At 32.5% G+C, this 27,426-nt stretch overlaps 1 protein-coding gene and 1 long non-coding RNA gene across 8 annotated transcripts in view; one reads left to right on the forward strand and one right to left on the reverse strand.

Moving 5' to 3' along the window:
• The window catches only part of Dnajb14 (DnaJ heat shock protein family (Hsp40) member B14), a 45,606-nt gene extending 21,741 nt beyond the window's left edge, over positions 1–23,865 (forward strand). For 2 of the 7 annotated variants that reach the window (XM_005325752.4, XM_078021878.1), the window contains 6 exons: positions 448–593; positions 11,838–12,023; positions 13,926–14,020; positions 14,929–15,038; positions 16,018–16,190; positions 19,165–23,865. In XM_005325752.4, the coding sequence (XP_005325809.1) occupies positions 448–593; positions 11,838–12,023; positions 13,926–14,020; positions 14,929–15,038; positions 16,018–16,190; positions 19,165–19,289 (835 nt within the window). In that variant the 3' untranslated portion in view covers positions 19,290–23,865. Of the gene's footprint in view, positions 1–447; positions 594–3,689; positions 4,603–11,837; positions 12,024–12,125; positions 12,157–13,925; positions 14,021–14,928; positions 15,039–16,017; positions 16,191–19,164 lie in introns of those variants that run through there. The other 5 variants (XM_078021879.1, XR_013426056.1, XR_013426058.1 and 2 more) reach the window with 5 other exon arrangements.
• The window catches only part of LOC120892555 (uncharacterized), a 41,091-nt gene that overhangs the window by 12,640 nt on the left and 1,025 nt on the right, over positions 1–27,426 (reverse strand). Inside the window, exon 2 of the long non-coding RNA XR_005737272.2 lies at positions 3,319–3,425. This is a non-coding gene — a long non-coding RNA (uncharacterized LOC120892555). The remainder of the gene's footprint in view (positions 1–3,318; positions 3,426–27,426) is intronic.

Genomic DNA, 27,426 nt, shown 5'->3' on the forward strand with positions numbered 1-27,426 from the left:
AGATCTACATTATGCAATAACAAAATTCTTGGAATGTAATGTATATTTATTTTTAGCTTTGACATATTTTTGGGCAGTTTTGGAATTTTTTTTTAATCCATCGAAATGTACTATAAATTGTTCTTAGTCTTCCATTTTAGTTACAATGAATGTGCTGTCCTTCATCTACAGTTATGTTCTTTGCTTTACTTCTCTTTAGTTGTGATAAATTGCACTAAGGACATTCTCATGGATCATTCTCCTTAGACTGAAAAGAGATTGAAGGAATGGTCTATGACCAGTCAAGAGAATGAAGCAAACCAACCCTTAAAGGGATAAGCCATCATTAGATTTTGAGAAAACAATTCACAGATAGTTCTTTATACTATTTTAATAAATTGAAAATTAGAGATACTATATGACATTCTTCCTTGAAATTTACATTGTAATACACTTTCTTGTTTACAGCATTAACAAATGTAAAAATTACTATGAAGTACTTGGAGTTACAAAAGATGCTGGTGATGAAGATTTGAAAAAAGCTTATAGAAAGCTTGCTTTGAAGTTTCATCCAGACAAAAACCATGCACCTGGAGCAACAGATGCTTTTAAAAGTAAAGTAAACTTTTTAAAGCAACTTTACTAAGCTTTTTTAGATTTTACTTGACAGTGTTTCAGAATATTAAATTCTGCTTTTAGACTGGTGCGTTTAGAAATCAGCATAAGTATGGGTCTGCAAACCCTTTAAAACTTTAGTATCAACTTATTTCATGTAGCGTCAAACAAATGCAGATTTGGCTTCACAAAAGCTACGTGCCAGTTTTGACATAGTCCAAAGTAACTTTTTTAGGTATCCATGCATGCTTTCTAGTTTACAGTGAATAAGTAGAGTGATAATTTTGCATGCACTTTTAGCATATTGCCATCTGGTTCTAAAGTCAACTAAAAGCAAAATGTAGTTTTGAGTTTTTGCTATATAGACTGTCTAGAATTCAGGTGTTGGTTAGAATAGCTCTCTCTCTAGTATTCTTATATTTCTATTAAACCTGGCCACTTTTGCAGTCTTTGTATGTAGTTCTGATGTGATTTTCTTCTACTTTTTAAAAACTGGTTTCTTTTCTCCTTCCTACAATTCATTTTTTCTTTATTTTATTTTTCAATATTCTTTCAGGTTCTTTTTTGTTTTTTGGTCAATTTGGTAAATAGTGTCAGCACTATTTTATAATTTTGTGTTTTGTTACAACTTATCTGTAGTTCACTAATAATTTATAGTGAAAATGCTTAAATTTGTGATTTTTTGTGTGAATTTGAGGTGTTAGAATAGGTGTATTATGTTTTCAATAAAATGATGGGGCGTTAGACTAATAGAAAGGAGGTAATCTTTTTTTTAGTGTTTTGAAAAGGTGGAAGACTCAATTGGTCTTTCATAAAAATACTATTAAAATTGTTTACAAAATAGTTTTATTTCTTGGAGGAAGTTGCCAAGAAAATACATTTGGGAATTACTAATGTGTTCCAATAAAAGCACTGCCAAAGTGGTGCTGGTGAAAGTAAAATACCACAGTGACAGGGAGAGCCTTCTCGGTTTGTTTCCTTCAATTAAAAGTGGCATGTTGAAAGTGCAGGAAAAGTTCCTTTATTCAGAAACATTAACAATCATACTTCTGTCAGTTACCTAAAGAATGGATCCAGAAAATAGGGCTGTTATTTTCTGTCTTGCAAATATAGACCTTATGTTATTAAACAGCAATAACACAGATAATAGCACTTGGGTTAATTTCTCATTCAACAGTACAAAAAGTTGGGAAATTTTTGGTAAAATTTTCAAGTAGAATAAATATTTAATTTGTTTTATTGCAGGTGCATAATTTTTACAAAGAATTTTAAATTTTAGTAAACAAAATGTATTTCACATATATAGCAGTTAACCAGAAAAATCACTGGCATCTTTAAATAATTTATTAGCATGTTACCCCCAATTTAAAAGTTCCACATTATAAGAGCATTTAATTTTAAAATCTTAAAAATATTTGACAATGGATTATTTGCATGTTTGTGATCTGCTAGGTGATATCAGTATTAATTCTTCATTAATGTTAAGAACATTAAATGTTTTATTTCTCCCACTTCTAAATTGAAGTCATATTAGCATTATGGTCTTTGACTAATACTAAGTGTATGCACCTATATTTCTACAACTGGAGTTACATTTTAAAGAGATGAGCTGCATAAATGTCATTCCACGAAGCCACCTAGATTTTTAGTGGGCTGTTTTTGTTTGTTTGTTTTTAATTTGTGTTTTACAGTATTGGGAATGAAACCCAGGGCCTAAAGCACACTAGACACTAAGTTGCTGAGGTTGGCCTTGAACTTGGCAATCCTCCTGCTTTAGCCTTCTCAGTAGTAGGGATTACAGTCATGTACTACTACATCCAGTTCAATGGGATTTTGCAAAGGTGGTTGTGCTTAGGAGTGGTGTCTTTCAGAGTTTTAATGCTCTTTTTTGCAAAATGAGAAACTTATCAACATGCTGAAAGGTGATTTATCTCTAGGGGAGAGGTTTACATTATTCAATACACAAGAGATTATCTGTAAGCCAGCATGCCAATTTATTAGTCCCAAAGAGGATCAGAATTGGGAATTGGCTGATAAGTAGAAACTAGATAGAAAACCCAAGTTGTAATCCATAGATGCTTGGGTTAGCAGATATAGTTTGAACATCATTCAGCTAGTATCATCATACAGAAATGACAGGTTTCGTTAATTTAGCACAAAGGATTTTTGTCATTACTTTCTGAATCATCTTACTTCATTTGATCTTAACTTGGTGTTGGAATATCGAACTGTTCTATCTCTTTTTTTTTTAATATTTATTTTTTAGTTTTCCGTGGTCACAACATCTTTGTTTGTATGTGGTGCTGAGGATCGAACCCGGGCCGCACACATGCCAGGCGAGCGCGCTACCGCTTGAGCCACATCCCCAGCCCAAACTGTTCTATCTCTAAGTAGAGGCAATATGCATTTCTTTTATATGAAAGTTAAAGTGTAGATTAATAGCTTTTAGAAAGATTATTTTATAAAAAACGTAAACCACTTGATTTGCGTCTTCTCCAAGAACAGGAAGAAGTAATTGATTTAGGGAATTAAAATAGATAGATGTTTCATTTGTATGTTTTTGTGAAACTTTGAAAATAAAAGATTTCTCAAGGTAAGTGTACTGTATGTGGCTATTTGATCATTCCAGTTAGGATTGTAAGTTTTCAAAAGCAGCAACGATTTTATTTACATATAGAATGATTTTCACAATATATCTAAATGTATTCAGTTTTTTTATATTACCTTTCTCGCTGACATAGGTGCCATTAAAACATGCTCAGGCTTGGGACATAGCTCGGAAATAGAATGCTTGCTTAGCATGTGCAAAACCCTGAGTTCGATCTTCAGCACTGCCAACACAAACAAAAAGACAACCAGTTTATATTATCTCTGACTCTCAAGTATTTCAGAGATTATTTGAATAGTACCTCTGCCTATTAGCATCTATGTGAACTCAGTAACAGGGCATTAATTGCTTAAGTGCTTTCTTGAAAAATATTTATGAATCAGGTGCTGTTGCTTGTATTAGGTCTTGAGCTTAATAATGTCTAGAAAAAATAACATGGCAGTGAACTGCTTGGGTGCTTATTTCTTTTTTGTCCCTTGTATTCCAGGTTGGGTGTTGGAGGATCAGGTAACCCCCAAACTCCAATGAGCATAGACCAAAAAAAGCCCCGTAAAAGTTGTTGTTGTTGTTCTGCCAAATGACCAGGAAAGGTATAGCCAAGAAAGAAAAATAATAGTAACTCCATAGCAGACAAATCTGACCCTAATCTAATCCATAATGACCAAAGCTAAGTAGAGACCCCAGACCACCCACCATCTCCATGCTGTAATGAAATGCTCTAACACCCACTCCCCCTGCAGGGGTGGTGACAGACAAATGAGTTGAGAGCTTGGAATTTCACCTGTGCTAGGCAGTAAGAAAATTTCCCACCTTTTTCACTCTTCCCATTCTTTCCTCACAGTGTTAGTAGAGATAACTTAGGGGATTCAGGACTTCTGCCCTTACCTAGAGATTCAATGGTGATCATTGTCCTTCCCATTGGGGTGGTATTTGATGTGGCCTAGTGGATTGCTAGGACTTTCCCCACCATCTAGAGGTAACAAAGCCATATACTTATGGTATCACTGAAGTACATAGAGAGCAGTAATGAGGCAGCCTTTCTCTTCCTAATCAGGTAGACATAAGTAGAGTCTTCATGGGAAACTGGAAATTCCAGCTCCACTCAGCAGTAATGAGGGGCTCCCCCATGCCCTGCTTGGATTGTCATCAGAGTCCAAGAGGGAAGCCTGAACTACTATTTCTACCTGAAAGTAATGAGATCATGTTCCCCCCTACTCTCCCAGAGTGCTGTCAGAGGAATACAGTTAAAACACAAAGTTTAAATTAAGACCCGGAATCTCATAATAGCCAATATAAATATTTCAACTGAAAGCCACTTGTCATTTCAAGAACCAGGATCTCAAGAAAAAATTAATCAAGAGATACCTACATGAAGATGACAGAAAAGTTATAACTGCTAAGTAAGGATTTTTTTTAAACATTTATTTTTTAGTTATAGGTGGACACAATATCTTTTATTTTTATGTGGTGCTGAGGATCGAACACGGTGCCTTATGCATGGTAGGCGAGTACTCTACTTCTGAGCCACAACCCCAGCCCCCCCAGTAAGGATTTCAAAGTAACATTTCACTGAGTAATTACAAAAAAGCCAGAAACAAGCAAAAAATAAATAATATCAACAAAGAAGAAAATGGAATATTACAATTAAATAAAAACTATCAATAATTGAAATAACCACAATAGGATGGATAGAGGAAAGAACTGATGAGCTAGAAAATGGAAAAATGGAAATTATCCAATCTGAACAACAAAGAATACACTGGGGAAAAAAAGATACAGCCTCATAGACAGATAAAAGTGTATAAAATAAATGTAAACAAGATATATAAGACAATTGTGTTACAAAGGGGAAAAGATGAAGTGAAGAGAAATAAGGGTTCTATACTTCTAAGTAATAAAATCATTATGTTATGTGTATAATGCCCAAAGCAACCATTAAAGAGCTGTTTAGAAGAAAAACACTCAGAAAACACTAGAGACAAATCAAAATGGAATTCTAAAAAATGGTAACTCATAGGAACTAAGGAAAAAGTAAACAGAGAAGAAAAACCAAAAAGTGACAGACATAAAGCCTAATTACCAGTAATTTCCTTAAATGTAAATAATCTAAATGTACCTATTAAAAGATAAATTAGTGGGCTGGGATATAGCTCAGTTGGTAAAGTGCTTGCCTTCATGTACATGGGTTCAATCCAGCAGGGTGAATTAAAACACAAGGTCACTAAATATTGTCTGTAACAAAATCTCTTTGTTCATAATAGTAAAGAAATTGAAAAAGATATGTAAATATTAAAGTAGAAGTTAGTATATTCTTTTTCCCCCCCCCTCAGTATAAGAGTGTTTTGCCACTGAGCTGCATCCTTATCCCTTTTATTTTTATTTTGAGACAAGGTCTCCCTAAGTTGCGCAGGCTGGCCTCCAACTTGCAGTCCTCTTGCCACAGCCTCCAATTAGCTGGGATTATAGTATATGCACTGTGGATATTAAGGAGTTTTTATAGAGTAAAAAAATTACCAGAGATGTACATTATATGATGATAAAAGCATGAACATACCAAAAAGACATTACAATATGAATGTGTATGCACTAAGAAACGAAGCTGCAAAATATGTAAAGCCAAAACTCATAGAACTAGAAGGAAAAATAGACAAATTCACAGTTACAGTTGGAGACTTCAACCCCTTTCTATCAACAGTTGATAGAACAATTAGAGAGTGATCAGTAAGGCTATAGAATAACTAAACATGACCATCGCCCAACAGCATCTAATCGGTATTTACAGAACACTATCCAACAATATCAGACTACATAATCTTTTCAGGTACCCATGGAATATAGACCAACATACACCATTTCATGGGTCATATTAAACCTTCACAGCCAGGTACAGTAGTGAATACCTGCAATGCTAGCAACTTGGAAGGCTGAGGAAAAAGGATCACAAATTTGAGGTCAGGTTTAGTACCTTAGTTGACACCACGAGCAACTTAGCAGGACCTTATCTCAAAGTAAAAAACAAAAAAGGCAGGGGATGTAGCTCAGTGGTAAAGTGCCCCTGGTTCAGTCCCATACATTTATTTAACAAAAGAAAAAAGAAGAAGAAAATAAATCTTAACTGATAAAATATTGAAATCACGAACACATTGTATGTCCACAGTGAAATCAAAGAAAAGTCAGTTAACAAAATAAGAAGATGTCTAGTCATTTGAAAACTGAACAGTGTACTTCTAAATAACTTGTAGGTCAAAGAGGAAGTCTCAAAGGGAAATTGAACTAAATAAATTGAACTAAATAAAAATACAAATACCAGAATTTGAGAGGATCAGCTAAAGCAATGCTAAGAGGAAATTTATATGCAAAATTTATATATTAGAAAATGCTAAGTGTATATATTAGAAAAGATGAACAGTCTCAAATCAATATTCTTTTTTTCTACCTCACAGAATTAAAAAAATAAAAGCAAAATAAACCCAAAGCAAGAAAAAGAAAGGAAGTAAGAATGGGAATCAATAAAATTGGAAACAAAATAACTATAGTGAAAACCAGTAGTGTAAAAGGTAATTTCTTGAAAAGATCAATAAAATTGACATACTGACAGAAAAAAAGAGGCTAGAAGTGACCACCATCAGAAATGCTGTAAGAAACATGAATATTGCCACAAACTCTGCAGACATCTAAAGGATAATAAGAGTAATATACTTCTACATATACATACTTGCATGTTAGATGTGGTGGATCAATTCTATAAAGAATAAAAAATAATAACAACTGAAATAGAAAATGTGAATAATCCTATAGAACTTTTCAGTAAATTAAATTTATAAGTCTTCTAAAAAAGAAACCTTTAGGCTCAGATGCTTTTATTAGAAAATTCTACCTAATTTTTAGAGAATAATTAAAAGTAATTCTACATATTTTCTCTCAGAATATAGGAGAAAATATTTCTCAATTCATTTGACAAAATATTTTACCTTGCTATCAAAACCTGTCAAAGACACTACAAAAGAAGAAATTTACAGACTAATCTCATTTATACAATAAGCCCAAATATGCTTATTAAAATACTGCAATATTAAAAAAGAACTATACACTACAACATCAAGTGGGGTTTGTTCTAAGGTTGCAAATTTTGTTCACTATACGAACATAATGTAATCTAGCAGGTAGGAATGTAGCTAAGTGGTAGAGTGCTTACCTAAAATGTATAAGACCTTGGGTTCAATCCCCAGTACCACCAAAATAATAATGATAATAGTAATAATAGCAGAGGGGTGGGAGGGGAAGGGAGGAAGCATGGGGTAATTAATGATAGTGGAATGTGATGATCATTATTATCCCAAGTACATGTATGAAAACACGAATTGGTGTGAGTATACTATGTATACAACCAGAGATGAAAAATTGAGCTCTAAATTTGTAATAAGAATTGTAATGCATTTCGCTATTATATATAAATTTTTAAAATTAATAAAATCGCTGTGTAAATGGGCTAAAGAAAGAAGAAAAAACCTTACAATTATATCATTCGTTGCAGTAAAATTATTTGAAAAATTTCAGCACCCATTCATGACAAAAACTGTCAGAAAAGTAGGAATAGAAGGGGGCTACCTCAATTTAATAAAGACTAATTCCTGAACATCTACAGCTGACATATTTAGTGATGGAAAAATGTGCCCTCTTACTATTCATATTCAATTTAAGTGTTGGGATTTCTAGCCATTGCATTAAGATATGAAGAAGAAATAAGAGGATTACAGATTAGATATAGTAAGAGAGAAAATTGTAACTATTTACAAGAAATCTACAGAAAATCCCCCTAATAAAAGTGAATTTCAGGGCTGCAGATATAGCTCAGTTGGTAGAGTGCATGCATTAAGGCCCTGGGTTCAATCCCTAGTACCAAAAAAAAAAAAAAAAAGTGAATTTCATAAGATTGCAGAATTCAAAATAAACATAAAAGTCAATTGTATTTCTATATACTAGCAACTTGGAGACACTGAAATTTAAAATTCATTAACATTCACAATCACTAATTAAAAATTAAATGCTTGTCTGAAAATTTAGTAAAACTTATGGTGAAAGCTACATGGTATTCATGAAAGAAATCAGAGAAGACCTAAATAAATGAAGCAAAATATCATATACCAGGATTGGAAAATTGAACATAGAAAACATGCCAGATTTCTCCAAGTTGGTATGCAGATTTATCACAATTTCTGTCTTAATCCTTTTTGCAGTTAGCAATATTTATTCTAAAATTTAAATAGAGACTCAGAAGAGCTAAAATGATTTATTGAAAGATCAAGAGTGGGACTAATCAGTGAACCTGATTTCAGGACTTACTGTCCATCTATAGTAACCAAAATTGTGTGGTACTGGAAGAAAATAGACATATAGATTAATAGAACAGGATAGAGTGTCCAGAAGTAGATCCATAAAAATATATCCTGGTTTTTGACAAAGGTGCAAGAGTAATTTAATGGAAGAAAAATAGCCTTTTAAAGAATTGATTTTAGAATAGTTGCATATCCATAGGCAAATAAATAAATAACCTTGACTGAAACCATAATTTATGCAAAAAAATGTTTCTCAAAATGGATCACAAAGGTAAATATAAAACAACACTTTTTAACTTTTAGCAAAAAAAAAAAAAAAAAAATATGGGGATAGATCTTTAGGATCCAGGGCTGACCAGTGATAATTCTTAAGATGACACCAAAAGCAGAATTCTTAAAAGGAACAGTTGATCAGTTGGACTCTACTGAGAAGATGAAAAGACAGTCTACAAGTAAGAGAAAATAATTACCAAGCACATACCTGCCGAAGTTCTAGTATCTTGAATATATATAAAGAACTCCCAACACTCAAAAATAAAATAATATTCTTCAACTAGAAAATGGACAAAAGAGATGGAGACATTTTACCTAATATACACATAGTAAAGAAGTGTATGAAAAGATTTTCAACATCATTCATTATCTGTTAGAGAAATGCAAAGTAAAACCAAAATGAGGTATCACTGCATACTTATTGTAATGGCTGAAGTAAAAAAAAATAATGGCAAGTCCAAATGCTTCTATGTATGCAGAAAATAGATTGCTCATACATTGTTGATGGGATGTAAAATGACACATTCTGTACAACAGTTTTGAAGTTTCATAAGAAACAACTATTAGAAATGAGAAATAAAAATTTGTGTACACATAAACCTATGTTTAAAGGTATATAGCAATTTTATTTGCAATAGCTAAAAACTAGAAACAACCCAGATGTTATTCAGTGGATAAATGGCTGAGCAAACAGTGCTGTGTTCATACCATAAAATATTGTATTAATAAAAAGGAATGAAGTTACTGACATAGAACATCCTAGTTCAATCTCTAGAGAAGTATGCTGCTGAAAAAAAAACAATTCCAAAAAGTTTTGCTCTATTTACATAATTGTTATGATACAGTCCCATTTATATATTATTCCATTTGGTGTAATTAATGACAGTGAGGTAGAAATGTATTTTGTAAGGCTTTTGAACACCAAATAAATGTTGGATTTAATTCTTTAGATAATAAGGAACTGTTAAAAAAAACTTTTGATTATGCCTATAGCACAAAATAAATGAATAGAAAATTACTTTGGTCACAGTGTATAAAGCAAATTTTTTATGGATATAATTATGTATAGATTATGACTTTCACAAATATCTTTTAAATATCTTAATGTTTAGAAATAATTTTTTAAAAAGAGAAGTTTTAAAAATAGAATTGGGTTACCTACATATTAATAGTTTCAAAAGTAATAGCATTATGAAATTTAGTTTATTGATGTTAAATCCTAAAACTGATACCTTTACTGGAAGTACAACTTTAGCAGAGATGGGTAGATACACTTTGTTTTTTAGGTATGGGTTAATACTGTGTATTGTTTGTAAGTACATTATTTTGCTTTCTTATTATGGTTTCCATTGAAATAACATTACAAGTGGTGGCTACATTTCTAAGTCACAGATCTCTTTGAGGATTTGAAGGATATTTGAGAGCATCTCCTCAGGTAGATGGCCTTCCACCTAATTTTTCATCAGGCAAGGTTCACAGATCTCTTGAAAGCTATCATCTCTGTATCCCAGTTTTAGGAAGCCATATCAGGAAAAGTTCCGGACTCTATGTGTGTAACTAATTTCGGTGTAATTTGTAATTATTTTGAACCAACTACCTAATGAGCATCAGTTTTCTTTGAATACCTAAGGCAGCCACCACATAGATCACAAAAGTATTTTTTTAAATATTCCATATTTAATGCAAGTGGCATATAGTGTAGTTAAAGAAGCAAGCTGCATTTTTGAAATGATTAGTGTCAGAATGAGAAGAGGAAAGTAGCATTATAACTTTTATTAATTGCTACAAGAAGACATTCACATAAGTAATGTACCATTGCTTGTTGGACTTGAGATTAGGAGATGGGACATAGAAACCTCTACAAATAAATACGGATTACCAAAATGAGATAGGAAAACTGAGGACTATGTGTATTATTCAAAAATTAATTTAGACTGTATGCGGATCCTGGAACATTGCAGTAAAAACAGACTCAGGCCCTATCTTACGGAGTTTACTGTCTTAAGGAAGATAAATCATTCAGAAATAGAGTGAAAGAATAGCTCATTCTGGGCAGTACTGTAAAATAAAATGTTTGTGGTATAGGTTTCATAGAGTAGTGAAAGTATATCATTGTGCTGAGAAGAATTTGGCCTTGAGCAAATTTACCATTTTGAGACCCAAAGTTCTTATCTGTAAAGTGGAGTTGTTAAAGGATAATGTAGTAAGGTATGGGGTACAGAATTAATAGCTACATCATAAATGAGAAATACTGCTGCTATTATTGTCTTAAACAATCTTGATGAATGGCTAGTAGGGCACTCAGAAAGGAAGAGACAAGATTTTAGAGAATATTAGGAAATATTAGGAATAGGATATTTCTAATTATTAGGAAAGGTAGATGGTCATTCCTTTTTTTACAAAGCAGTAGGGAGACTTGCCTGGCAAGTATGAAAAGTTGTATTGAGAGATGACAATAAAAAAGAAAGATAATAATATATGTAATTTCAAACAATGTAAAATATTTTAAAAATTAATTTTAATAATTTAATGTTATACTTGTCAAATTATAAAGTTAGTATTTTATAATCTTCATTAGTTTCAAGTGAAAATTTTTAGAGGGTTTCCAGGGATTGAACTCAGAGGCACTTAACCACTGAGCAACATCCCCAGCTGTTTTTTGTATTTTATTTAGAGACATGGTCTCACTGAGTTGCTTAGCGCCTTGCTAAGTTGCTTTGAACTCGTGATCCTCTTGCCTCAGCTGCTCAAGCCACTGAGATTACAGGCATGCACCACCGCACCCAGCTCAAGTAATTGTTTTTAATATTTATTTTTTAGTTATAGGTGAGCACAGTATCTTTATTTTATTTTTATGTGGTGCTGAGGATTGATCCCATTGCCTCACTCATGCTAGGCGAGCACTATACCACTGAGCCATAGTCACAGTCCACAAAAGTAATTTTTTTAAGGTGACAGTAGCTTATGGGTCAGTCTTTTATAAAATAAGAACTTTGCTTACCAACTTTTACTCATTCCTTTTTCAGAGATTGGAAATGCTTATGCTGTTTTAAGCAATCCAGAAAAACGAAAACAGTATGATCTCACCGGCAGTGAAGACCAAGCATGTAATCACCAAAACAATGGCAGATTTAATTTCCATAGAGGTTGTGAAGCTGATATAACTCCAGAAGACTTGTTTAATATATTTTTTGGTGGTGGATTTCCTTCAGGTAAATTAATATTAATTATAAATACTACATTTTATGAAGAAGAGATCCTTCCTATTAGGCTATTTAAAAATTTATCTGCTTTCTCCCCTGCATTTCTCATAGTGCTAGACTCCTGTGATGGCTTTCCATGAAGGTAGGAGAAAAATGTTAGGATAACTACTTTTACTATAGCCTCTCTTTTTCCTAGAACATATTTGAATTAAAAAAATTAGTTGAAGAGTATTTTAAAGTATTTTATCTAAAGGTGAAGGAAGTGGGTGGAAGCAGGAAATCTAGTGGCAGTGTCTCAGGTAAGTGTTGTTATAGTTATGAGATGTATCCTATAACCTGGATAACTATTTGGCAGTGGTTCTCTGGAGAACTTTCTAAATATTTTATTAAGGAAATTATAAATTTGCTAATTTGGATGTATATATTGAGGTATTTCCAATGAAATAGTAGAAAGTCTTATCACATTTTATACATAAAAGTGTTTGCTGCCTCCTCCCCATCCACCCCCAGTACTGGGCATTGAACTCAGGGCCTTGTGCATGATAGGCAAGTACTCTACCACTGAGCTACACTCTTCCTCCTGCCTTTTTCTTTTCTTTTTCCTCCTTTTTTTTTTTTCCCCCGAGATGAGGTCTCACTAAATTGCCCAGACTGACCTCAAAACTGGGAACCTCCTGTTCAGCCTCCCCGGTAGATGAGATTGTAAGTGTGTACCACTATGCCTGACTCATGTTTTGTTATTGTTGTTGTTATTGTTTGTTTGTTTGTTTTAACATTAGGATAGAAATAATAACTTAAACTAGGCTATCAAAATGAAATATTGTAGTGACCACTAAATGAATAGATTTTACAGTGCTAACATAAGTAATAGTGAACTCTGCTTACATTTATTATGAGTTTTTATGTGGAAATTAATTTTCTTTGAGAGTATCTCTCTCTTTTTTTTTTTTTTTTTGTGGTACTGGGGTTTGAATCCTAGGAGGCGAGCACTCTACCAGCTGAGCTATATCCCCAGCCCTGAGAGTATCTCCTCTAAGATAGTTAAAATTATAGCTCCAGGCTTATTTACAGCATTTACTTAATGTGTTGAGTTAAAGATCCTATTCAAAAACAGGATAATCTTTTATGAACAAGCAGTATAATTTGGCATGGTGGTCTTCTCTGAATATTAGTGAGAAAGATTATCATTATTGATAGGACATTTTTGCAAAGTGTCCTTGAAGAAAATAGGATGTATAAATATACATTAATTAAGAATGTAACTTATTTTGACATATTTGCATACATAATTCCTTTTACTGAAAAATTATTAAAACTAATAATTTTGACTGAAAATATGCTGTAAACATCAGAAATCTTTCAGGCCTTTGTGAATGTTTTTGGTAGTTAATTTGCAGTTCCTTGCTAGTTACAACATAGCTTAATTTGCCAAATTTGTCAGTAATAGCCAATTTTGGTTCATCGCCGTATTTAAAAACAATTTGATATCTATCAGCAAGAAAATTTTTGAGTAAGTTATGTCACACATTCTATGGAATATTAAATAGCTTTTTAAAAAATTATTCAGAGTGCTATATTTTGATTTCTAGAGGTGTTTGTGACTCATTTAAATACAGAAATCAAAGTTTCTGAGTAAGGATCCAAGGTTTGTAAAATAACCAACTATATAATAAAAGTTTTCTAGGTATGTAGAATATATTTCATAAGTAAGAAACTTCAGCCTTACTTTAAAGGAGGCAGAGTTGGGAAAGAATTATTCCTGTTTCTATCCATACCTCACTCACAAGAAAAGAGGGCAGTAAGCATTCATTGCTCAAAATAAACACCTATTAATTAATATATGTAAAGGACAATGTAATTTTTTTTATCATATTTGCTCTCCCTAATTTAACCTTGGTTTTAATTTTCTAGGTAGTGTACATTCATTTTCAAATGGCCGAGCTGGTTATAGTCATCAACATCAGCATCGACATAGTGGACATGAAAGAGAAGAAGAGAGAGGAGACGTATGTTTATGATATGATTAAAAATCAAAAAATGAATGGCAAATTTCAGCTTAGGAAAAGCAATTAGAGTTATCTAAAATATAGGGCAAGATGTTTTAGGAAGTAATATATTTTTTTTCAACCAAAAGTGTTCAATAGAGATTAGAAAATCCCTTTGTGATATTTTTTCATGTGTTTTTTGTTTGTTTGTGGTGCTGGGGATTGAACCCAGGGGCTTGTGCATGTGAGGCAAGCACTGTACCACCTGAGCTATATCCTCAGTCCCTTTGTGATATTGTAGGAACAGGGGTGGAGGTAATGATATTGGTTGTTAAGGCAATATAACCCCTTCAGATTGGTGTTCTGTGATTCTAAAGAGGATACAAATGTACCATACATGATTTGAAGATAACTATTTGTTATTGGTTCTAATAAATTTAGAATTCATCCTGAAAAATACTTAAATTAGAAGGAACTTTACTTTACTCTGTAATGCAGTTATGCCTAATTGCCTATAACAATTAGGTCACAAGTTGGAAAGGTAAACAGAAAGGGCACTAGACCAGAAACTGAAATGCCTATGCCCCAGCTCTGCCACTCATCAATTTCTATCTTTAACCCCCACATCCAAGGTAAAATATTTTGCAATCCGTAGCACACTGGTAATCTCTATTGTATGTGTGTGAGAGAGATAAGGACTTTGTTATCTATAAAGTGAGATCAGATTCTATTAGTGTTTTTCAAATCACTATCTCTTGATGATGTGCCTGGAAAGTTACAATTTCAAGAATCTGATCATGCAGATTTGAAAGTATTATACTGAATGATCTCAAATGTCCTTTCTTCCTCTTAATTATGTATAACAACTATTGGATAATTGGCCACTACAGTTATATTATAATTTGTTATTCTTTTATGGTTTTTTATAGGGAGGTTTTTCTGTGTTTATCCAGCTGATGCCCATTATCGTATTGATCCTTGTGTCATTATTAAGCCAATTGATGGTCTCCAATCCTCCTTATTCCTTATATCCCAGATCGTAAGTAAAGTTTTATAAAAAATTATTGTTGCTGTCGTATCCCCCTTCCTTTAAAGGGCCTTCCTTTGCTCTTTTAAAGTGCCAAATCTGTTATTACAAGTGTATTAAATATTAAAATATCTGATTTTTAAAATAGCTGTATATGTGATAAATTTGTATGATGTCATTTACGTTTCTGTTCCACTTGTAAATAAGGACAGAAGTGCTCTATATATTTGAACTTGAATTTAATGTGGTAGGAAATATGTTGATATTAGGGACAAAAACTGAAAATCAAGAATACCATAAAGATAAAAATATAATAACTGATCTTATGTAGATTTGTGTCATTAAGGGGAAAATGATTTTAAGAGGTCAGTACATAAGGGAAATTTAATACAACATCAATTCTAGACAACTTTAATATAAAATACTGAGTATAAAGGAAACTTTGTAAAATCATATTGGCAGTTGAAAGGGTAAAGTTTCTAAGCTGGAAAGCTTGATACAGTATTAGAATCAAGATTGATCTTAAAATAACTTATCATTTCTTATGTATAAGACTTTTATTAACTAAAAATTGAGAGGACTTTATTAGAGCATATTACATTAAAAGTGTGGTTACTTGCTGGGCATGGTGGTGTATGCCTGTAATCCCAGTGACTGGAGAGGCTGAGGGAGGAGGATCAGAAGTTCAAGGCTAGCTTTAGAAATTTAGCTAGGCCTTAAGCAATTTAGTGAGATCCTGTCTCAAAACAAACAAACAATAAAAAGGGCTGGGGATGTGGCTCAGTGGTTGAGTGCCCCTGAGTTCAATCCCCAGTACCAAAAAAAAAAAAAAGTGTGGCTACTTTTTTATAACATGAAATCAGTTTTAAGTAATTTGAGAAAATGTATAATATTACTAATATTAACTTTTTAATAATTTTTATTACCTCATTTTATAGTAGTATATTAGTATGTCTAATTTTAATTAAAATAACAATCATCTCTTTTACAGTGGATCAGGGCAAACCATTAAAATGCAAACAGAAAATCTGGGCGTTGTTTACTATGTCAACAAGGACTTTAAAAATGAATATAAAGGAATGTTATTACAAAAAGTAGAAAAGAGTGTAGAAGAAGATTATGTGACTAATATTCGAAATAATTGCTGGAAAGAAAGACAGCAAAGTAAGTTTGTGAAATGTTTAATATTTTTAAACTTATTCAGTCTTTGGAATTGATCACTGTAGATTTCCCTATTCAAGGAATGTTCTGGAATTACCTGGGACCTAATCTGTGCTCAGTACTTAGATGAAATATAGTCAGTACCTTATTGTGGAGGGTTTCTTATCTGTGGATTTAATCAGTCATCCATCAAAATATTCAAGGGTAAAACTGTCTATCCTAAACTTGTATAGCCTTTATTTCTTGTTATTCTCCAAACAATACAATATAACTAACTAATGACAGCATTTCTATCATATTAGGCATTATAAGTGGTGTGCTTATAATGCCTAATATCAGTATAAAGGAGGATGTGCATAGGTTTTATTCAAACACTGTGCCATTTTATATCTGGATATCTGGGGGGGCCCTAGAGCCAATGTAACATGGATACTGAGGGATGACTGTATCGTGTTTTATATACATGTGGTTATCCAGTAACCCAGTAATTGATTAATAGTAAGGACTTAGTGGTACTTGTGTTATTGTTGTTATCAATAAATATTTGGTCAAAAAAGTGAATATCGTAGTTAAAGTGCCAGTTCTGGGATTGCCTCACAAAATAACTGGCTCTAACAATATTATATATATCAAATTATTTAAATTTCAGTTAACCTTTTTGAGAACAGGTAATCTATAGTAAGCACTCAGCATAATGTCTTGTTACCCATAGGTATTCAATATTTTATTTATTATTGTTTATTTCATAGTATTCTAAGTGTTTTTGCTCGGCTTAATCTAGTTTAATCTGTTAGCACTCTGGCAGGATCAGTATTAATAGGATCCTTCAGCCCATATTCTGTCCATTAACCAAGTTTTCTGCAGTTATATGGTATGCATTTATATGTGTTTATTAAATTTTCTACTGGAAGTTTAATTCAATGTTTTTAATGCTATTCAAATACAAAGCAGCTTTCTTATTAAAAACTGTCAATGAAATAAAAGACAAAGCTCTTTGTGCTGGGCATGGTGGCTGAGGCAGGAGTATTTTAAGTTGGAGGCCAGCCTCAGCAATTTAGCAAGACCCTGTCTCAAACTATAAATAAAAAGGAATAGGGATGTACTCAGTGGTAAAATGCCCCTGAGTTCCACCCCAGCACCCAGGGGAAAAAAAAAAAAAAAAACCCTAACAAACAGAAAAGACAGAGCTCTTTGAGGCTTAAGAAGACTAGAGAGACATCACAGCTAAAAGACATTACTAGAGAGATTGGATCCTAGTTGGGGAGAGGTACCTATAAAGGACATTATTGCTACAACTGGTAATATTTGAGTATGGATAATATATTAGATAATGGTAGTGTATCAGTTAAAGTCCTGAATTTGATAATTATATTGTGTCTATATAAGAGAATGCTCTGGTTTAGGCAGAAAAATGCTGAAGTGTAAGAATGAAATATCGTATAATATCGGCATTATATTCTCAGTAGTTCTGCAAAAAGGCCACAAGAACAGTTAACAACAGCCTTTATCGTAGAGAGAAAGATTAAAACTCTGAAAAATTGGTCCAATATGATAGTATCAGATATTTGCTGTACTATTCTTTTGTGTTGGTTTGAGATTTTTTCAAAATAAAACTGAAATTCAGTACATTTGTAAGTTTGGGGCTTTGAATGATGATGAAAATGGGAAGAGCTCAGTTCATTAATTGAATGTTCCTTTATTGATTAGAAGGAATTATCTTTTTGTTGTTGTTGTTTCATTGAAGTACTGGGGATCAAATTCAGGGCCTAGTACATTTAGGGAAGTTCTGTACCACTGGGCTACACTCAGCCCTGAAAGTAGTTTTATAAATTAAGTCATCAAAACCATTTTGGCCAACAGATATTCTTTTGCCAGTTTTTTCCCGCTGTTTCAGAGTCACTTCTCTAACATATATAAATTGAAAAATACGTGTTTTATACAATACAAGCAATAATTTGAAGTGTTCTGATGAAAAGAATGTTAATATAGAAGTTGGAGATTTGTATTTGAATCTAGACTCTGTCATTCATTAGCAGTGTAAACTTTGGTTTAACAATTCTTAAGTTTTGGGAAGAGTTATCAGCAAATGACTTTTATAAGTACATTATTATGTGTAAGTAAAAGGTATAGAGTAATATTATTTGAACAATAATTCTTAGCCCAGTTGATTGAATAAAGTTTGTTTCTAGAGATTATTACATATGAAATACTACACTTTTACCAGTGAGTATATTTGAAATGTGGTTCTGACCAGGTGGCCTCTACTTGGCCACTTTTTTCTACAAAGTAACTTATTTTTGTTAAAAAATTAACATAGCTCTAAGTTCTCCCATCCTTTAGCAGTATTAATAAACAATGGAAGGACTGAGAGTAACTTAACTTCCCTGATAAATTTGTAGTCCATGTATTTCCTATTAGTAACTGTGCTACTCACTCACTGGAGGAAACCTCAGAAGTGCTTATGTTGTCTATCAGTATTATGCTCATGTAACAATAGCATTTTTCCTCTGTTGCATCAGTAACATTATATATTTGTTTGAGTAAACTAAGAGCAAGATTTTAATTTTTTTTACTTAAATTTTAAGATTATCCGAAACTGTAACAAAAACATCACTGCAAGAACAATCATTAGTATTGAATAGCATATGATATTTTGGAGATAAAAGGCAAAGATGATGCTTCAGAGCAGTGATTAAAAAAAAAATACTTGGGTTTAGGAGTGAGGGTAAAGTGTTCTGACATGAGTTGACAAGGTTTCTATTCTTGTTTCTTTTCTTTTACATGCTAGTCTTTAGGTAAAATTGTCATTTCTTAGAGAAAATTTTATCTACTAAAATGGCTTTTAAAAATAGAACTTGTATTTATTTTTAAAAAAAGCTAATAGAAGTGTATTGAAGGTTTCTATGAAGCATGATTTGAATTTATGCAGTTGATGTGAATTGTTATTTAATTAGCAAAATATTTTCTTTGTTAACAGAAACAGATATGCAGTATGCAGCAAAAGTATACCGCGATGATCGACTCCGAAGGAAGGCAGATGCCTTGAGCATGGACAACTGTAAAGAACTGGAGCGGCTGACTAGCCTTTATAAAGGAGGATGAACTGGAATTTTTATTTATACCTTTCAGCGTGCTCTTTATCTCTTCTGTAAATTTAATTTCATCATGAGAGCTGAAGAAAAAGATTTGATATTAAAAACTGAACTGAATAGTTGGTTCCTGAAATCTTGGGCTGTTTATGACCTATTGGTTCCTTTAAATAGTAAGAAATGACAACTAAAATTAATATTTATGTTTCTGCAATTATTTTCATCTTAAAAACTCATATGATTCCTAACTAAATATGTCTTGAGAAAGGATTCTCATACCTGTAGCAATTCAGTTTTAGTGATTCTCTACCTTTTCCCTCATGTAAATATTTATGGAATGATCATTTTGTGTACATACAGATTATTGCCTTTTATTTAAATTCTTTTAGTGTTTAGCTCCATAAGACACTTCTTTAAGTTGGAGGAATAAATGTTATATGACACAACTTTTCCCTGTCAGGTGTTGAGTATGTGGAGTTTAAACAATGAAACTTTTTCAGAAAGAAAGAAAACAAAAACTATTTAACTTTATGTAAAATCTTATATAGCATTATCAGCTTAGAGGGAACTGATATTTTTAATATTGCCATTATATTCCAAAATATGTATTGAGATAAATGAACTGGTATAATGTATCAGTTTGCTATTTAGTTTTCTGAATTGCTAATCCATGCATAGAAATGAAATGCTGTGCTGATAGATTTTAAAGAAAATATGAGGAAATGGCTATAAATATTAAATTAAAAGGGTCTTCAACAGTAAATTGCAGTTATGCCATTTGCAAGTCCAGTAATTAAAAGGCCCCAACTGTTCGTTTATATGTCTTTGAAGGATGCTAAAATTTATGGAGAGAACTCACCTAATTTTCCCCCTATGGAAACTTAAGTTTCTTAGTAATCATTTAAAAATGCAGGATCCAAAAGTCAATGAATTCTACAAATAAGTAGTAAGAAAAATTACTACCAAATTATAGCCTTGTGCCTTTTATATCCCTATTGCCAACTCTGAAACATGTAAGTAGATCACAATTCACTTATTTGATCAGAGCATGATCTTTATGGCCACATGCAACAGTGGGCAGAAATACAGTAGCAGGTAGAATAGTGATTTATAGCAAGTCATCCTTAAGAAATTCTGAGCTAAAATCTACTCTAACCATTGAGTAATTAATTATGTAGGAATAAGCTCCTTGTAATTAAATCCATAATACAAGTTAGAGAAAAAAAAGCTGGAAATTGAAGTTTTTGGTGCCTATATATTGAATATGAAACTATTTTGATTTCTAGTCTTGGTAGAATATTTTGATGCTTTTTTGTACTCAGTTAAGGGAACATGAACAGTTTTGGGTAGTTTTTTTGTGAGTGAGAGAATACTAGAATGAGTGGCTTTGTTCTTTTATTTAAGGATTTCTTTTTTTCTGGGTATGTTTGATTTATGATATTTGTTAAATAAAACCACTAAAATGATATTCTCTTAAAAATGTTCTTGTTTCCCCTTTTCCAGGTGAATCAATAGATAATGCCTAATTAAATCAGTACATTAAACTAAACATGCTGTCCTAGGAAACCTGGACAACTTACCCAACTTGCTTAAAAGATGTGACCTTTAAAAAAAAAAAAAACAGTGCTTTAAAAATATATATATAATTTTAAGTATTTTTTGAGCATGTAGAATGAGTAAAGAAAAAAAGTTATCCTAAGTACCTTTGAAAGCTCATATGTATCAGAAATTTATAAAAATTTTAATGAAAAAAATTTCACCTTTATTTTTCCAGTGTTAATGTAAAATTTACACTATAGTAATTGATACTTCTTATTGACTAATTTATTTCCTTAAATCCCTGCTTTGAGGGGATAGGTGAAGTTATCAAATTAAGTTTTACATCATAAAGTTATACATGACTTTCAGACAGTATTATATTTCAGGTTTATTGCTACATTCTATTTGATAATCTGTTAGGGGAAATGTGTTTAAAAATTAAATTTTCAAATCAACTGTGGAAAATGATTATAGAGTGCCTGACAATTTAAGCCACATATAAGGTATGTAAATAAAGATTGAGTCCCTAATGTTACCTATATCATGGTATAAAGACCTAATAAGAACTTAAAATTTTGGGTTAATCTTTAAAAGCAAGATTTTAGATATCTTGAGATTTCAGATTTTCATGTTTCTTATTCCTTTATGATAAAACTCCCAGTATTCTGCCATCTTTTTTTAGCTAGAGCTTTAAAATAATTTGATTTGATCATTTTAACCATCACCTAAAAGCCCTTTGATTTTGCTTATTAACTAGCTTCTTTAGCTGATATTTTGGAAGTTTGGCAGCAAACATTTTTTATCCCTTTTTATGCACTACTGTCCTTGTGAGGGTTTGAGGAAAAGGAAATAGTATCTTTCCTCTTCTTTTTGGCTTCCGTAGTTCTCAGATAGATCGGTGCTAGTCTTTAGTTATTTGTAAGTTTTAGAACTTACTTTGATCAAATAAGACAACTGAATTCTCAATAATGAGAAATTTCCAGTTATTTATCTAATAATCTAAGTGAATATAACTGATTTGGGGAACAGATTATATTGGAATTTTTAATCATTTGTTTCATAATTGTTACATGTTTCTTTATGATTTATAAAGGTTTTTTAGAGAAAAGTAAAATCTTTAAGGCATTTTATGATAACGCATTAAAGGACTCTACTTTTGTGTCAGCTCAGGTGTTCACGGGAACAGGAATATGGAATGCTAGTCCTTACCTTTAATTGCACTTTCATGATTAATTTTTCTTCCTGTTCAATCTTTTACACTAGTATGTAAAATAAAAAGAAATGATTATTTGATTTCCCTTCTGATGATCTGTAATGATTTAAATTGCAGATATTTAATATTACTTATTGTATTCTTATGTATGATTTAAGAAAAAAACTCATATCTTGTGAAGGCAATGAAATATTTCTCAATGACCTGAGGACCAAAGGAACCATCTTTCCAGTTAAACAAGTATTATTACAAGGGACCAAATGGTTAAAAAGAGAAGAATGTGTACATTTACTTAGCTTCTGCATGTGAAACTTGGGTTCACTATTACCTGTATTACTTACCCATCCTTCATCCAAGTGAAGCAAACTGAAAGGGAATTCATAACATTTTTTCTCATCTGAACAACTAGTGAAATGAATAACAAATCTGAATTTTAATCTTCACTAAATAGCTGAAAACCTTGTCTTTTGGCTGTGTTGGGCTACTGCCTCATCAAAAATACATAAAATTCTCTGCCAATTAATGAAAGAGAAAGGAGCAGTCTGGCAATAACTTTCAAATTTTCCTGAATTCAGATTTTCAGTTATGGCTAAAATGAGGCTTTTCATTCTTGCATGCCCCTTTAATAATCTGGCAGACAACACAGTCCTAGAATTTAGGCTTCTTTTTTGGTTCATGACTATTAAATAGATAATTCCTCAAAACATACTCCTTATATTAAGGATTATGTAACCACATTTTTTAAAAATAAATTCCTTTTTCTTGTTGGTATGTGATTCCTTTTCATTTAATTTGATTATCTGCTGGTGTTGGGGCCAATAGATTTGTGAATATTCTGTGGATGTGTACCTGTATAAGTGTATATATATTTTCTTCCAGCTAATACCTCAGATGTGTGATTGTTTAATAATATATATACCACACTACATTTGCACATAGCAGGGCTTCCATTAGCAGTGGATATTCATATTTCTAAATTTGAAAATCAGTCCACAGAATTTCATTGGTATAAATTCTTTCAGTTGATCTTTTTTCATATTTTAATGCAAATTCCTACTGTAAGGCCCATACTTCAAATATAATTGTATCTTTCTAAATCTAGCAATCTGGAAATATATAAAGGTAAGAAGTGTTTCTTAAAGTATCTTAATTTAGTAAGTGATTAAAAATTGGGATGATTAGTTGCCAAGATGTCTAGTAACTGCATAGCAGATGACACCTGGCATGAATACGGGTCTCATTTACTTCACAAGATTCTTTATGTTCTGATATTCTACTTTGTCATTTAAGAGCACCATTAAAATAGTAAACATTTTCAGTGACTTTGGAGTATTTTAATCATTGCTTTGAAAATGAATTGTGAGATTGGATGACTATAATAATAAGAAATGTAATTGACATTTTGTAATTTATATTAAGAAATGCTTCTTACCTTTTTTTTGCTTTGTTTTGATTTTTAGATTGCTACATAAGACTTTCTTATTTAAAGTTTAGTTTTAGTTTGTTTTAAAAAGCTACAGGTAATTTTCAAGGTTTGATGGAATTTTTAATGGAAGCCTTATGTAAGTTGAGTGAAGTGAAACTGGTAAAGGAGATATTACTTTATTTGTAGTGCATTCAAGATTATATAATTAGGTTTAAAGATGAAATGTCTGATTTGTAAAATATTTAATGTTATATCAGACTTATATAAAATAAAATTTTCTGTGTGAGAACTGTTAAAATGCATTTGATTTTTAATGAATGTTCTACTGAATGATTTATGATGAATTTTTTGTCTTTTAGTCTCTGTAGTTTATCTCAATATATTAATAAAAAGGTTTGTTCTCACTGTAAAGATTCATTTTTATTATGTTTTATACTTTTTTTTTTTTGTACTGGGGATTGAACCCAGGGTCACTCAATCACTGAGTCACATCCCCAGCTCTTTTTTGTCTTTTATTTAGAGACAGGGTCTGTCTCACTGAATTGCTTGGGAGCTCACTAAGTTGCTGAAGCTGGCTTTAAACTCATGATCCTCCTGTCTCAACCTCATACTATGCTCATTATTTTATTCAGCCATAAATTATGAATGCCTGCTGTATCCCAGGTAATCAGCTGGGTGCAAGGAATTAATCATTGGACATGACTCATATGAAAGACTGGACAAAGACTCTCATGAGATTTATAAGTAGCAAAGAAAATAAGTGTCAAGTAAATAGTTATAATTTTGATAAATGTGATACAAAATTACAAGATAAAATGCCAGCATGCATGACCTAAACTATTCTGGGAGTATCAGGAAAAGTTCTTCTGAGAAAGTAAGCTTCATCTGACACAAAGTGTGAAGTAAGTAGGAGTGAGGTGAATGCTAGAGAAATATTTCAGGCAGAGTGTGTACTAAGCTGGTAAAGTCATAGAAACTTCAGAAGTGAAAACAAACTTACATGATTATAACATAAGGATTCCCGGGTAAGTGAGAGAATTAAAATAAAGGACTGGATTTTCATTAAGACTAGCCATGGTGATAACACTATCTCAAAAGACTTGATTTTTTTTTTTTTAGTTGTAGATGGACACAATACCTTTATTTATTTATTTTTATGTGATGCTGAGGATAAAAATCAGTGCCTCATACATGCAAGGCAAACGCTCTACCACTGAACCACAACCCCAGCTCAAAAATTGAGGTTTTTATGGGAGGAGTTTACATGATCAGATTGAGGCTTTTAGAATATCATTTTAGTTACAAGACTGGAGGGCAAAAGTGATTGTAAGGCAGCTAGAAGGTTTTGTCAAAAGAGAGATGATCGTAACTTGGACCAGAGAAGGAGTAAATATAAGTGAATAATTTTTAGAGGTATTTAGGAAATAGATCAACATAACTCTCTGATTGGATTTTGGATAATATGGTGACATCAATTAAGAACCAGGCTAAATTTTTCCAAACATTTGGCTATACAAGAGAGTAGAGAAGAATGATGTAACTGGAAGAGAATGTGGTTTCTCCAGAAGACTCTTTATTTTTTCATTACCATGCAATCTTTTTTTTATTCTACTGGAAAATGGCAAGTCAAAATTGAAAGTGAAGATAGAGAAAAAGAGGGTAATAACATTAAGAACTTGGTATGTCAGAGGATATATAGACTCCTTTCAAAGATGTAAGAATTAACTTTTCTAAGAGAGCACCAGCATTCTTTCAAGAAGTTAATGCACAGAGGATATATTTAAATGCTGGTAGGTTTGTAGTGGTTATGAAATGGTATGCCTAAGGTTTCTTGAAAGCATGTGAAGTGGGGGAGGGGGAAAGTGATGAGCAGAAGTGGACAATGAAGATGATTTGAATGATCTGGTCCAAGTGACTATCATCTCTCCTTTGACAAAACCTTCTACCTGCCTTACATTCACTTTTGCCCCCAGTCTTCAATGGTAACTAAAATGATATTCTAAAAGTCCAATCTGATCATGTAACTCCTCCCTTAAAAATCTCCAGTTTTGAGCTGGGGTTGTGGTTCAGTGGTAGAGCGTTTGCCTTGCATGTGTGAGGCACTGAGTTTGATAATTTGGCTAGCAAAAAAGAGGATTTCTGTGGGTTGTTGACAGTTGTATGAATTTTCTGCAGCCTAACAGTCTAGGCATAAGCATGAGAAAGTAATGGAAGTTTGAGGTAATCAATTTGGTTACAGTAGAGGATCCTCATTAGAATGTGTTCATAAGTAAAACACTGATACATCAGGCCCTCATTAAAAACTGTTAGCTTTATCATTGTCTACTAAAGATTTTTGAACATGTAATAATATGCATTGTTTTACGTGCTATTATTAAGTGAGGTTATAGTTTGGGTCTTAATTGTCCCTGAAAGGAAAGGTCCTTATGGCAAAGTGTTGATCTACAGCATGGTGCTATTGGTAGGTAGTAGAAACTTTAAATTGGTGGGGCCTAGTAGAATGTCTTCAGGTCATCAAGGGTATGCCCTTGGGGGATTGTGGATCATAGTCTTTGTGGTCTTTTTCGATTCCTGCCCATGAGGTAAGTGGTTTTGTCATGATGTGCCATCATAGCCCCAAAGTAATAGGACAAATTGATCATGGACTGAAACTCCTAAAATTGAGCCAAAATAAACTTATAAGTTGATTATCTCAGGTATTTGTTCTAATGACAGAAAGCTGACTTAACACAAGTAGCTATTGATTTGGTCTTGCTGAACAGAAATAAAGGTTTAAGTCAAGAATTGAAAAAAATACAGTTGGGAATGGTGGTATACATTCGTAATCCCAGCTGCTTGGGAGGGTGAAGCAGGATGATCACAATTTCAAGACCAGCCTGTGAAACTTGGCAAGACCTTGTGTCTCTCACCCCCCATCCTCGGCCAAAAAAAAAAAAAAAAAAAGGAAAAGGAGTTCAGGGACAGAGAAACTCTGGATTTAATCCCCAGTACTGCAAAAAGAAAATAAACATACAGGTACAAAAATTATAGGGAAGATCAAACAAGAATCCTGACTGGCAGAATCATGGTACTAATACAGACATTAGGATAGTTTTGATTAGGAGAATTTTAGAGCCTGGCAGCAAGATAATGTAAAAGTATCTAATATTAAATGTACAGCTAAAAATGTAATTAATACAGACAAAAGGTACATATTTACACATTTTCAGGGCATTGTGGAGAGAAAAACAGCAGCAAAACAGATAAGTAGAAAATGCCATCATCTGACTAGGAAAAGGGACCTGAGACAAGAAGTGCAGTGTTCTAGAAGGTAAGTAAAAAGGGTTTAAAATAAGGAAAAGGAATGGATCTTCAATGATGCCAATTTCAGTTTATCTGTCAAGTTCACTTAGGAGGTCATTTGTAGAGCTCTGAAGTTTATAATTTCTTTCAAAGATAACTAGTAGGCTGGAGAAATAACTGAGTAGAAAACCACAATAAGTGCTGGCCCTAGGTTCAATTCCAGCACGTTCAAAACAAAACAAAACAAAACAAAAAAAACCCCACAAACTAATCCATAGGATTTCCTACAACTATAGGAAATAACCAACTGCTTTCACTGTTTCTTGAACTAGAATTAGTTCCCTTTGCATTCCTACTTTTAAGGATTGGAAATGAAGATCAGCTGTAAACAAGTTCCCACTGATCTCATTTTTCAAGACACACTACTCTGCAAGAAATGAGATCAGAAAAAATCAGCAAGTAAAGCCATGAGCTTCAATTTTCCTGGGAGGGGTTAAGACAGTTGTCAGCTGGGGTAAGATTTTTGGCCCTCAGGGAATTTTCTACTGGTATCTAGTGAGCAGAGACTGGGGATGTTACTAAATGTCCTATGCTGCATAGTGCAGCCCCCTACAACAAATTACCTGGCACAAACCATCAACAGAACCCACTTCAATCTAATGTATGAAATATGATATGTCAAGAGCTTTG

The sequence above is a fragment of the Ictidomys tridecemlineatus genome, chromosome 9 (genome assembly GCF_052094955.1).
Source record: "Ictidomys tridecemlineatus isolate mIctTri1 chromosome 9, mIctTri1.hap1, whole genome shotgun sequence".
In the NCBI taxonomy this organism is placed as follows: domain Eukaryota; kingdom Metazoa; phylum Chordata; class Mammalia; order Rodentia; family Sciuridae; genus Ictidomys; species Ictidomys tridecemlineatus.